At 38.3% G+C, this 14285-nt stretch overlaps 1 protein-coding gene across 5 annotated transcripts in view; it reads right to left on the reverse strand.

Moving 5' to 3' along the window:
* Positions 1-14285, reverse strand: part of KCNMB2 (potassium calcium-activated channel subfamily M regulatory beta subunit 2) — a 303911-nt gene that overhangs the window by 24112 nt on the left and 265514 nt on the right. For all 5 annotated transcript variants that reach the window (XM_061415448.1, XM_061415432.1, XM_061415455.1 and 2 more), the window contains one exon: positions 12349-12471. In XM_061415448.1, coding sequence (XP_061271432.1) covers positions 12349-12404 — 56 coding nt within the window. In that variant the 5' untranslated portion in view covers positions 12405-12471. The remainder of the gene's footprint in view (positions 1-12348; positions 12472-14285) is intronic.

The following is a 14285-nucleotide window of genomic DNA, read 5'->3' on the forward strand; positions in this document are numbered from 1 at the left end:
AGCTATATTTTTACCCCAAGAAATAGTCAACACAATACGATTTTATTTCAAGTTCCATATTTTACTAGAAGCTTAAAGTCTGATATTATTCCTATGATTCGTATTATTCCTATGATTCATAAGCAAATTATTTATGAGGCTGTACATTTACAAACTTGGACATAAAATGTGAAATGTGCAAAAATTTTTTTTCTCTTTGGGCTTACCCATTTAAATTCAGATTACCTTGGTATTTAGCCTGCAGGAAGAAAACTTCAGGTTAAGGTAGGGTAAAGGTCATTTATTAATTCATTTGTTTACTCATTTGTCAACATTTTAGTCTTCATAAGATGAAACATTTTCTGCCAAGTTCTGGGAATACAAAGTGAATAAGATGTCCTGAGGGAGTTGGGTGAGACCCAATCATTACAATGCATCATAAGGAGATTTATTATAGTGAGTACAGAAGGGAAGCAAGTCAACATGCTAGGGGCCAGTTTGATGAAGTTTCGGTTACTGAATGGCTGATGTACAAGATTAGCCCATTTGCCAGTTTATTGAAGGATTACTTTGCTAAATGAATAATTTGCCCACTTAATCACAGATTTGAAAAAGACTTATTTTAACGAGCATTGTTTTAAGTATAGTAAATTGATATGAATATATTTTCTTATGAATATTTTTAAATGATATTTTAAAAGTACATTCAATTATATTCTTCTTATGAATATGTTCTTTTTAACAGTATTTTAAGATCTGTTTGATTTTTTTTTAAAGCTAAGTAAGTTTCCTAGGGAGGTTTATTCTCTTTATAAACATATTCTTATGAATATATTCATAGATGTATCTTTTGGAATCTGTGTATGAATATATTCTTCTAATATAGCAAAAATGTAGCATTTCACTTGGGAACCTTTCCATGTATAATGATTTTTTTTTCAAGTCCTTTTTAGAGTCATTTGCTGTTTTGCTAACATTTTAGCATCACTGAAATTCTTGTGGCAAGTTTCACATTGACTACTTTGACAGATTTGGCAACTTTATCAATTAACAAAAATTTGTTTCTTTTAACTATTCATAAGAATACAGTCATTGATTTTGGTGGGAATTTTTAATATCTTTTTGAAGTTTCTATTGTTTTATTTGTACAGTTTTATTTTGTCCTTTGGAAAAGACCCTGATGCTGGGAAAGATTGAGGGCAAGAGGAGAAGGGGGAGACAGAGGATGAGATGATTGGATGGTATCACTGACTCAATGGACATGAGTTTGAGCAAACTCCAGGTGACAGTGAAGGACTGGGAAGCCTGGTGTGCTGCAGTTCATGGGGTTGCAAAGGGTTGGACATGACGTAGCAACTGAACAACAACAGTTTTGTCCTTATAACAAAATGTTTATCTGTCTCTGCTCTTGTCCTGTTATTGAAACAGGAGGGATCTGGATAAAGCAGGTGGGACCCTCTCCTGGGGGTAAAATGAAGAGCAGAATCAGCGTAATGCAGTCGAACTTGCTGATCCTAGAGAGAGGGAAACCCAGGGGCAGAGAGGAAAGGAAACAAAGAACACAGAGAGCAGTAGGGCATGGCTGGGTGGGGAAAGGGGAGGAAGACCAGAGAACAGGGGAGCCTGGAGGCAGAGGGTGTCTGGAACACAGACAGAAGGGCAGACAGGCAGAGAGACGGAGGGACAATGATTGCAGAGACTGAGAAACAGAGGGTCTGAAGGCCCCAAATCTGGGTTCCCTGAAGCCTTTTGGTCCCTGCTAATCCATAGAACTGTGTTTTTGGTGCATAACTAAATTTGATAAATTCACCAAAAAGGTCAATTTGCAAATGGATTAATATTTGGCAAAATGGCTATCATTGTATTGGGCATTCCTTGAACTGGGCAACTGGTGGATTGGTGATGGATTTATTGACTCAGGACTGTGATTTATGAGCATAAATGTTTTGATTTATGAGCATAAATGATTTTAATTTATGTTTAATAAAACCAATGTGGCCATGACTTGGTTTAAGTGGTGATGGTTAAAGGGTCCAGTAAGAGACTGGATTAAGTCTCCAATGAGCAAACAATTGATAAGGTGAATAGTATCCAGACAGAACGTGAGAGGATAGGGTAGCTGAATGTGGTTGGATTCCAGCATCCAGTGGGTGGAGGATGACAGGTAGTGAACTCATTAGATAAGCAGGGTTCAGAGATAAAGGGTCTTATATGTCTTCTGAAGGTGGAGGAGCCACTAGAAGAATTTAGTAAGAGAGTGATATAATTAGGTTGCACTTTAGAACAAGGGTCCCCAACCTCTAGGCTGCAGACCTGAACCTCCTGTCAGATCAGCAGTGACATTAGATTAGAAATAAAGTGTACAGTAAATATAATGCACTTGAATCATCCCCAAACCATCCCCACCTTCCCAGTCCTTGGGGAAATTGTCTTCCAAGAAACCAGTCCCTGGTGCCAAAGAGGTTGGGATCTGCTTCTTTGGAAAGATGCCTCATGTTAGTGTGGTTGACCGTATGGGATGGTTTATACCTGGAGGCTAAGAGACTGGTTCCGAAGCTCTCCCAGCATTTCTGATGTTAGATAAAGAGGAGTTGAAAAAAAAAGAGGTGGTAGAGGAGACGAAAGTTTAGATCCAGACATCATTTGTATAACCATGAACTGTGGATTTTAATGAGACTCTTTAGGTTGTCAGAGAAACAAAACCTAGCTAGCGTTTTAGAACTAGGAAAGGGCAAGAAGACAGGTCTGCCAAGGGTCACAAAGCAGTCAGAGAGGTGAGGGGCACAGGAAGGTGTAGGAAAGAGAAGGAAGGAAGGTGTGAATAAAGAATTATGTGTATTTGAGGGAGGCCCTTCAGAAACATAACCATAATAACCGTAATACTTAGCACACTGTTTATATTTATGCCTCTCTGGCCCAGTGAATATTGAGCTGCTCAGAAGTGAGAGCCAGAATGCATTCACCTTTGTAAGCTCAGTCTCTTGCATTTATTATACTCACAAAGTATTTTCCTTTTATGTGGGCTAGAAATGGCTTCAATATGCTTAGGTTGTGAGGCAGCCAGCACAGGGAGGCTCCATGGCCAAGTGAAACCAAATAAATCAGAGAACCATGGCTAGAAGAGACTCCTGGCTTTTCTCTTCCTATCAGCACCCACTGCATTTTACTGCTAATGTATTTAGTATTCCTTCTAGAAAAATGTCAAACTTCAATGGCACTGAGAGCTTTAGTTTCCAGACTTCAAGGAAAAGTGCCTTCTGTTAGGTACTAGGAAGTGAATCTGTGGGGAAATGGATTGCTGAATGCCAGCTGAGCTGAAAGAGGCAGAGTTGCTATGTATCTCTGCTCCAGGAGCACTCGGTCTGTCATCTCATATGGTCGAGCTGGGAGTGGCAAGGGTTCAAACAGCTATTATTCTGCCTTCTGCCCGCCAAAGTCTTCTGTGTTTTTGAGATGTGTGTATAACCTCATCTTCTACTAGTTCCAGATCGCATGGTTTTTTTTTTTTTTCCTTTGAACTAGTAGGTATATATATATATATATATATATATGGTCCAATTTGATTAATTATTATTCTGTTTTCATTCTTTTAAAGTATATGTTCCTTTGGGAGAAATGTGCTCATGGGAACAAATGACAGTCATGCTTAATAGAGTCATAAAAATTAACATAAGGGTTTTGTCTATGAACCTAATGTTATTATTGTCAGCTTATTAATTCACAGGAAATCTTAGTACTTTATGGATAAGAGAATAATGATGAGAGTAAAATTATGGAAACAAAAGTAGAAGTTCTTTGTTTTTACTGCTGCCTTTAAATTACCAGATCAATTTCCCAATGATACTTTAATATCTAATCCTCATTTCTTTTTACCTGATCCATTAACATATTACATTTGAATCAATTCTTTAGTGAAAAATATAGGAGGAATAGAAGATTATGTGAATCATTCGCATAAGATAGGATATCCTTGTAACCTAAAGAGCCTTTGAGAAGAGACTTTGTGTTGACCACATTACTTGGCTCTAGTGCAACAGTCGGAGAAGGCAATGGCACCCCACTCCAGTACTCTTGCCTGGAAAATCCCATGGATGGAGGAGCCTGGTGGGCTGCAGTCCATGGGGTCGCTGAGTCGGACATGACTGAGCGACTTCACTTTCACTTTTTACTTTCTGCATTGGAGAAGGAAATGGCAACCCACTCCAGTGTTCTTGCCTGGAGAATCCCAGGGGCGGGGGAGCCTGGTGGGCTGCCGTCTATGGGGTCGCACAGAGTCGGACACGACTGAAGCGACTTAGCAGCAGTAGCAACAGCAGTGCAACAGTGATAGAAATAATTTTAAAAATAGCTAGAATGACTCTACATATGGAAATAAAAATATTTAAAAAATTTAATATTAAATTTTAAAATTAAAATTAAAAATATTATAAAAATATAGTTCCAAAGAACTTATGGGTCATAGAATAAAACATGATAGAAATTAGGATTCGTTTAGAATTGAATGAGAAGAAAACCCATATAGATCAACTATGTGGGCTACAGCTAAAGCAAAACAGATAGAACTACATAATCTAGAACTACATAGATGTTTATATTAGATAAGAAGAGAGCTTGCAAATTAATGTGCTAGGCATCCAACGTAAGGAGTTATTAAAAGATTAATAGAATATATTAAAAGAAAGTTTAAGGAAGACAATAAACACGAGTAAAAATAAATGGAATAAAAGATGCATTATATTAAAGAATCAATGAAATCAAAGGTTAATTTTTGAAAAGACTAATGAAATGGACAAACCTCTGATGAGAATAAAAAACTAGAAAAGACTCAAATATCAGGCATTTAAAAACCAAAGATATAGATACAGAATGAATTAGAAAGATGATAGAGGATATTAAAGACAACTTTATAGCAGGATATTTTAAAACCTTGATATATAATGTACTCAAATATATAGGGAAATTTTACTCAAATATATAAGGAAATTCCTACAAACTTATGGCTTATTGACACTGCTTTGAAATAACTGGAAAATCTGAATAGTTCTAAATCATTAAAAAATTGAATCAATACAAAATATCCTCAAAACGGAAATAGCAGGCTCTGATGATTTATAGGTAAGTTCTACCTATATTATACAAATCGTTTGGAGAATCATATTCAGAGAAAGACTTGGTGACATAAAGACAGAAATTTACCACAAATTAAGTAATAGCTTTCATAAAATTTCAATAAGAAATCATAAGAGTTTTTTGGGAAGTAGGATAGGAATGATTGGACAAGCTAATTCTAAAAATGTATATGGGAGTGCAAACATCTAAGGGTAGCAAATACAATCCTGATTACAAAAGAACAAGGCGGGTGACTTTTGTTCCAGAAATCAAGACGCATTATCATGCTAAAGTTGGTAAGCTCCTGTGTGGTGTTTGTCTGAAGTAGACAGAATGACTGGAGGGACAGAATAGAGATTAAGGAACATATTCATGCATGTGTGGAAACCTAATACAGGATACATGTGTACTTTTAGATCGTGTGGAAAGGAAAAACTATTCAACGAAAGGTGCTGAGCAATTGGTTTTCCATACAGAAAAAAAGAGGTGCCTAGTTCACACCACAAACAAAAATCAACTTCAGGTGATTAAAGATTTAGTTGTGAGAGGCAAACCTATGGCTGTATGTAAATTACCTGTACCGGAGCCTACCCTTTTGAACTTGGGATAGGAAGGGATTTCAGAATGCTCAGAAAATTGCTGACTGAGATCATACTAAAATTAAGAACTTTTGTCTATGAAAAGATATCATAAAGTGAAAATACAAGTAAACTGGAAGAAGCTATTTGTACACAATAAACAGACAAAATGTTAACAGAGACTTAACAAAAGTTTTTAATAGTTTATGTATGTACATGTGTGCTCAGTCACTTCAGTTGTATCTGACTGTTTGCGAACCTGTGGACTGTAGCCCAAGAGGGTCCTCTGTCCATGGGATTTTCTAGGCAAGAACACTGGAGTGGGTTGCCAGGCCCTCCTCCAGGGGATCCTCCTGACCCAGGGATTGAACCCGCATTTCCTGTGGCTCCTGCATTGCAGGCAGATTCTTTTACCACTGAGCCAAGGAAGCCCCTTTTTATAATTTATAAGCATTTAAAATTATTGCTGCAGGAGCATTGGTCTCAGTATTTGGTCTACTATACTGTCAGGAAAGGAAGTCTTATTGCTGTTTCTCTCCTCCATCTCTTTTGCTTCTCCTGGAACACTTATTATTCACATGTAACTCTGATCCTTTTTTTTATGATTTCCATCTCTTTATACTTTCTCTCTGGATTTTGAGATATTTCTTTCAGTTTATCTTACAGTTCTCTCATTTTGTTTTCAGCCATTCTCTATGGTTAACATTCTATCTTCTATTAAGTTTTTAAATTAAAGAAAATAGAGGCTTTTATAAAGAATTCCTACATCAATAAGAAAAAGACAAAAATTCAGTAGAAAAATGGGCCACGTTATTGAACAGGCATTTCACAGGAAAGAACTAGGGAAGTACACATGGCCTTATTAATCTGAAAAATGAGAATTAAGAGCACAATATCCTCTGGATAAATAAAAATTAAAACCCCCAATAAACTGCGGAAAATTCCTAAAGAGATGGGAATCCCAGACTATCTGACCTGCCTCCTGACAAATCTGTAATGCAGGTCAGGAAACAGCAGTTAGAACTGGACATGGAACAACAGACTGGTTCCAAATAAGGAAAGGAGTATGTCAAGGCTGTATATTGTCACCCTGCTTATTTAACTTATATGCGGAGTACATCATGAGAAATGCTGGGCTGGATGAAGCACAAGCTGGAATCAAGATTGCCAGGAGAAATATCAGTAACCTCACATATGCAGACGACACCATGCTTATGGCAGAAAGTGAAGCAGAACTAAAGAGCCTCTTGATGAAAGTGAAAGAGGAGAGTGAAAAAATTGGCTTGAAATTCAACATTCAGAAAACTAAGATCATGGCATCTGGTCCCATCACTTTATCACAAATAGATGGGGAAACAATGGAAACAGTGACAGAGTTTGTTTTTTGGGGGGTGGGGCTCCAAAATCACTGCAGATGTATGAATGACTGCAACCATGAAATTAAACGGTGCTTGCTCCTTGGAAGAAAGGTTATGACCAACCTAGACAGCATATTAAAAAGCAGAGACATTACTTTGCCAACAGAGGTCTGTCTAGTCAAAGCTATGGTTTTTCCAGTAGTCGTGTATGGATGTGAGAGTTGGACTATAAAGAAAGCTGAGCACTGAAGAACTGATGCTTTTGAACTGTGTTGTTGGAGAAGACTCTTGAGAGTCTCTTGGACAGCAAGGAGATCCAACCAGTCCATCCTAAAGGAAATCAGTCCTGAATATTCACTGGAAGGAGTGATGCTGAAGCTGAAACTCCAATACTTTGGCTACCTGATGTGAAGAACTGACTGATTTGAAAAGACCCTGATGCTGGGAAAGATTGAAGGTGGGAGGAGAAGGTGACAACAGAGGATGAGATGGTTGGATGGCATCACTGATTCAATGGACATGAGTTTGAGTAAACTCCGGGAGTTGGTGATGGACAGGGAAGCCTGGCATGTTGCTGTCCATTGGGTTGCAAAGAGTTGGACATGACTGAGTGAGTGAACTGAACTGAAAACCCCCAAACTCGAGAGCAATGGAATCACATCTACAACTGCTTTGGAAAACGATGGCATTGTGCAGTGAAGTAGAAGCTGTGCATACTTTTGAACCAACTATTTTCGTTAGGTGTACAGCCTAAGAAATATTTGTATATATGTACATAGGCAGATGCACAAGAAGTATTACAGCAGCATTGTCAGTACAAAACTGGAAATAACACTAATATCTATGGGCAGTAGACTGGATGAATAAATGGTGGTATCTTCATATAATGGCATACTACACAGCAGACAGAATGAGCTACAGCTACTCACATCAGCACCAATAACTTGATAAATCATGGGATCATGTTTGGTGAAAAAAGCCTGCTGCAGAACAATTCATATGGTATGTTTCCATTTGTATAAAGTCTTCAAACATTCAGAAGTAAACAATGTATTGTTTAAGCATTCAGATGTGATTAACTCATGAAGAAGAGCAAGGGAATAATAAACAGGAGGGTGGTTATCTCTGGGTGGGGGCTGGAGCAGGGATGGGGACGCAGTTTAGGAAGCATCCTCAGGGGCTTCAAAAATTCCAGTTGTTTTATTTTTTAATCTTAGTGAAGGGTACTCAGATGTTTATTTTGTCATCATTCTCTGTATGTTTTGTGTGTGTGCTAAGTTGCTTTAATTGTGTCTGACTCTTTGCAACTCTATGGACCGTACCCTGCCAGGCTCCTCTGTTCATGGGACTCTCCAGGCAAGAATACTGGAGTGGATTGCCATACCCTCCTCCAGGGGATCTTCAGGGATTGAACCTGAGTCTCTAATGTCTCCTGCATTAGCCGACAGGTTCTTTACCACTAGCGATACCTGGAAAGCTCTCTCTGTATGTTAGCATGTGATAAATGTTACTTTATATTAATTCAACGTTTAATAGAAGCAATCCAAAGAATATTTTATGAACTCAGTGGTAATATCCTTAGTCAATAACCTCTCTCTAATAGTTATTACTGCTGTAACTTTATTTTGCTGTAGCTCTATTTATTTAAAGCAAAACTTTATTTTGCTTCCTGTAATTTAGAGAATAACATTGGCTCACCTAACAAAGAAATTTGATCAAAGAAGGAAAAGTATTCCTTCACATTGCTGGGCATGTGAAATGGAGCACAAGGATAGAAACCAGTATTTTGCATATAGCAGATGATCACAAAAACAGGACTGGCTTTGAATTAAAATAATTCAAAAAATTTACATTTTTGAAAAACATGTAAAGTTGACTTCAGATTCCTTTGAACCATAAAAATTAGGCTTCAAAATTTTCAGTGGACTTTTCCTTCCATTTAGTTGCTCTGCCTGCCTATAAGCTTTTTTCCTGATGTTCTATCTCTTGAGGAATCCTAGGGAAGCCGATATCCTGACAGGCTTGGCTCTGGTCTCAGAACAGGCAGTGTGGAGTGCCTGGGCCCTGGGATTGTCAGGGGGAACATAGCTGGAGAAGCTGGATGTATAGAGGCCAGGTTTGTAGGAAAGAAACTGAGGGTGGAATTATTACAAGCAGTTATGGGCAGTAGTTCCAGATAACCTAGTTAATTTATTTCCAAGTAATTAACTTGAGGACCTTGATTATCTAGATTTATGATCAGCCATCATTGGCTTCCTTATCACCATGACTACTGCCACCAAGATAATTAAGCAGAACAATAGCTGCCATTTAAAGTCATGCTGTTTGAGTCTTGTCCTACAAGAGTCTGTGAATTAGGCAGTGAAGATGGAGATGTGGTCAAGAAAGAGGTATAGACAAATGAACCAACATCAAACTAAGGATACTGGCATAGTACCAGATTCTATTGCTGTATTCTTTGGCTGTTGTTCCATTTGTCTTTGACTCTGTAGGCCAAAGTCATTCAGATTGATTTCATAAACCTTGACATCCTCATCCCATAAATAAAGCTTGCTGAAAATGATTTACTTATAGTCAATATTTTAATTATTTTAAATCCCATGATTATTGAAATCATGCTCTGGAAATACAACCATAAAAGTAGTGATTTAAGAATTTTATAGAATCTTATTTGTGCAGAATATGAAGCTAATTATTTGCTCCTTTTAATTCCACAAATATAGTCAATATATCATGTTAGCATATTTATTATCTCCTTTGATACACAATTTTCAACTCTATTCTGACAGTGTTTTCCCCTATGGGCTTGGCTGTTCACTGCTGCTCTGGCTGTCTCATGTTTGATAAGGGCCTAGCTAAGCCATAGGGTTGGAGAAGGCAATGGCACCCCACTCCAGTACTCTTGCTTGGAAAATCCCATGGATGGAGGAGCCTGGTAGGCTTTAGTCCATGGGGTTGCTAAGAGTCGGACACGACTGAGCGACTTCACTTTCACTTTTCACTTTCATGCATTGGAGAAGGAAATGGCAACCCACTCCAGTGTTCTTGCCTGGAGAATCCCAGGAACGGGGGAGCCTGGTGGGCTGCTGTCTATGGGGTTGCACAGAGTCGGACACGATTGAAGTGGCTTAGCAGCAAGCCATAGGGTAAAGGGGACAGAGTGCAACCTTGGGTTTAAATCTTGATTCAATCACTGGCTAGTTGTTGGACTCTTGGAAGTTTACTTAAACTCTCTTATCTTCAGCTTCCTCAATTTTAAAATGGGCATAATAATCTTTATCTTATAAATTAGAAGCGACAGTTTATGAAAACATGTAGTGCAGAGTAATTGCTTCTTAAATATTAATCCTTTTGCTTGTAAAATTTATATAGACAGCAAAATATATTTAATTAAGTTACTCAATGAGAATAAATGAAAGGTGAAACAAATGCACCATGCTTCCACCTGCTCTGATAAAACCTTCAAAATCTGAGGACTGGCTGTGACAGTCACAGCATTCCTATAGGGCGCCGAAAACTCTGCCTTCCACACCATCACTGGTAGTGACATTTTTTTTTTTAAGAAATGAGGAAATTTTATACAAAATATGGAATTTAAAAATAATACATCAAATTTCAGTCTTATTGTAAAAGTCTTGCTGAAAGATGATTCAGCTAAGCTACCTGAAAGCAAATGAAAAATAACTTGATTAAGCATTGAGAACAAGCATGTGAAAACCTAGTGATGAACAAAGACAGTAAATTTTCAGTTGATGTGCTTCTTTCATGATGAGTACCAAGACTTTGATCAAACACTAGTTGCCTTCTGAGCTGTAATTTTACTTAAACATCATGTCATTATTTTTTCCATAATTAATATAACATTAAAAAGCATTTGGAAAATGGAGGAGTAGAAAACATACTTTTACTTCCATGCTTTTTCCCACGTATATATATTTTTTGTGGCTGCAATTATAGTTTGTATGCAATTTTCAACTTGAATTGTCAGTTAATATTATGCTTAAACAATTTGAGCTGCTAAGTGACATATTACATTCTATGATTTATTTAACAGATTTTCTATTGTGAATATTAAAGTTGCTTCCAAACTTTTGCTATAATACAAAATTATTGTGAGGAACAATTTTGCTTTTAGAATTTTAAAAGGATTTTATCTGTAGGGAAATATATATTTTTAAAAGGAAAAATAGAAGTACTAGTTATTAGAATTTATACTCAAGTAAACCTCCTGCAGGTCCTTTTTCTTGTGCCCAATGCCATTTATCAATTTTTATCAGATTCTGCAGGCAAATGAGTCTTGCTTAAGTTGCAGTATATTCGTATAGTCAATTGTGTTTAAAATTTAGCTTCACTAAACCCAAGAAACAGCACCAGGTCAATAAGAAAAAGACACAGAAGAAAAAAGAGAAATCAAATATTCAAAATGGCCAGAGAAGTTTGTGAATGCATTTATTTCCAAGGCAGAAGACTGGGTTGGACTGAATAATTGTCATTTTGTCTTTCATTAACACTGCCTTTGCCCTTTAATCTTTTTGCTTACCCCTCCTCCCCATTTCTCCCCAATGCCAGGCTACTTTTCCAAGGAGTTTGAAGGCTCCTTGGATGTATCCATCCTTTTTTCATTCTCTCTTAGTTTTTGCTTTCCTTCCCTGCCATATGTCCAGTGCCTTGAAGAATTTTCATCATTTCAGCTCAATATTTATTGAGCATCTACTATGTGCCAGGTATGACGGTAGGAGGTGAAAATTCAAGGGAGACTAAAACACAGATTTTGTGCTGGTCAAGAGGATATTGGGAGGTTTGATTGAATGGGTATCCAAAGACAGAGATAGAAGTAACCAAGAGACCAGTGTGTGTATAAGTGCAGGGGTAAAGGGCATTTTGGGCTTCCTTCATCTGCCTGCAATGTAGGAAATCCGGGTTCAATTCCTGGGTCAGGAAGATCCCCTGGAGAAGGAAACGGCAGCCCACTCCAATTTTCTTGCCTGGAAAATCTCATGGACAGAGGAGCTTGACGGGCTACAGTCCATGAGGTCGCAAGAGTCAGACATGACTTAGCGACTAAACCACCACAAACCACCACCACCAAAGGGCATTTCTGACAGGCAACAGCTTTTGCAAAGCTATGTAGTAGGAGTGAGCATGGAAAGTACAAGGAGGAGAAGGCCAAAGTGTCTGAAACCTTGTTCCTTCAACCCAGAGCCCATTCTACCTTAACACTCGCAAAATAGAAAGCTCAGTTGCCTAATGCTGTCTCTTTGGTGGGCTTTCTGTGTATTCTAGTTAAATGATTCCAAAAAGCCCCCTGAGTCCCAGTGATTTACCTTTTCTCATCATGTCTGTAAGATGAAGAAGTCCGGCCACTGGTCCATATAAACATCTTAGAGGATGTTGGTCCAGGGGCTTCTTTCCTTATGGTGGAAGTCCTGGAGGAGTGGCGAAAAGACCTAGAAGAGATACACACTGAAGTTAAAGCCATTACTTAAAGTTTGGGGAACTTTGTATCAATGCCTGTTCAGTCATTTCAGTTGTGTCTGACTTTTGCAACACCCTGGACTGTAGCCTACCAGGTTCCTCTGTCCATGGCATTCTTCAGGCAAGAATACTGGAGTGGGTTGCCGTGCCTTCCTCCAAGGGATCTTCCCAACTCAGGGATTGAACCCATGTCTCTTGTGTCTTCTGCATTGACAGGCAGATTCTAGTGTCACCTAGGTAACCCCTCTGTATCAATAGCACCAATAAATCTCGGTGGACTGACCATCTTAAATAAGACCAGGTTTCTCTCTGTAGTGCAGCAGTTTTCAACTCTGGCTGCACATTTAAGTCAAATGGGAATCTTAAAAAATACTGAAGGCTGAATCTCTCCCTCAAAAATGTGCATTCAGTTTTTTTTTTTTTTAACTTCCTAGTTGTTTCTAATGCATTGCTAGGATGAAGAGACACTCCTTTAGGGAAACATGTTTTCTAATTGATGTTATTATCATATTCCCTCCAAGATATCTCCTCCAAAAATATAATATGGTAGAGTTTTACTTATTTATTAGCCACTCTGTGCAGCATGTGGGATCTTAGTTCCCCAACCAGGGATTGAACCTGTGTCCCCTGCAGTGGAAGTGCCAAGTCCTAACCACTGGACCAGCAGGGAACTCTCTATATTTGGTCCAGTTTAGCATTCTATATTTTTCCAAAGTTTTGGTTCAGGGTTGGTTCTATTCCTCTGTTCCTCTTCAAGCTGTTTTCCTTGATGCTGACAGATGTGACATGTTAGTGATGACAGATCATCTTTTAAATGTGTTCTGCTGTTGCCAAAGCTGAAAGTTCATCCCTTGCAGTTGAGCCTCTGAGAAAATCATGGCATCAGTGGCAGCAGATATTCACTGCTCCTAAGGGCCAGGTTTATAGGATCTGGAGTCAAGATGTTAGAAGACTGTTGTGTTCTTTTGGTTATGACATGGTTTGGGGATTAGTTCTTTCATCTTGAATTTAGAAATATGAAATATCATAACACTCTTAGTCACATATATAAAAGTTAAAATGATATTTAATAAATATAGAAAAGGAGGAAAGGTGATTCCTTCATGAATGCATGGTCAATCATGGATTTCCTTTAGGTTGAGCATAATATTATTGGTAAGCATGAGACTGGAAATGATATTAAGTACTATATATTATATCTGGGCTTCCCCAGTGGCTCAGCGGGTAAAGAACACATCTGCAATGCAGGAGACACAGGAGGCTTGGGTTCCACCCCTGGGTTGGGAAGATCCCTTGGAGGAGGGCATGGCAATCCATCCAATATTCTTGCCTGGAGGAATCTTACGGATAGAGGAGCCTGGAAGGCTACAGTTCATAGGGTTGCAAAGAGTCAGACATGACTGAAGTGACTGAGCATGCACACGCTATATTAGCTACTACATGCCAGGCAATTTGCATAGATTATCTATGTATGTGTCATGAAATGTGTATACCAATATCTATGTGATGTTTATATTTTGAAAACCATTCAAGATAGATAATGCTATTATTTCCAGGCTACAAATAATGCTTTTAGGGGACTGAGCTATTTGCTCACATTTAGAAAAGGTGGAGCCATGTCTGCTTGTCTCCAATCCTTGTGCTTTCTGGAGAAAGATACGTTATAGTCTAGCCCAGAGATTCTCAATGTACACAGGATTTATCTGGAGATCTTGTGACCATGCAGATTCTGATTCAAGTGAGTCTAGGGAGGGAGCCCAAGATTTTGCATTTTTAGTAGGCTCTT

Source organism: Bos javanicus, chromosome 1 (assembly GCF_032452875.1).
Source record: "Bos javanicus breed banteng chromosome 1, ARS-OSU_banteng_1.0, whole genome shotgun sequence".
NCBI classification, from domain to species: Eukaryota; Metazoa; Chordata; class Mammalia; order Artiodactyla; family Bovidae; genus Bos; species Bos javanicus.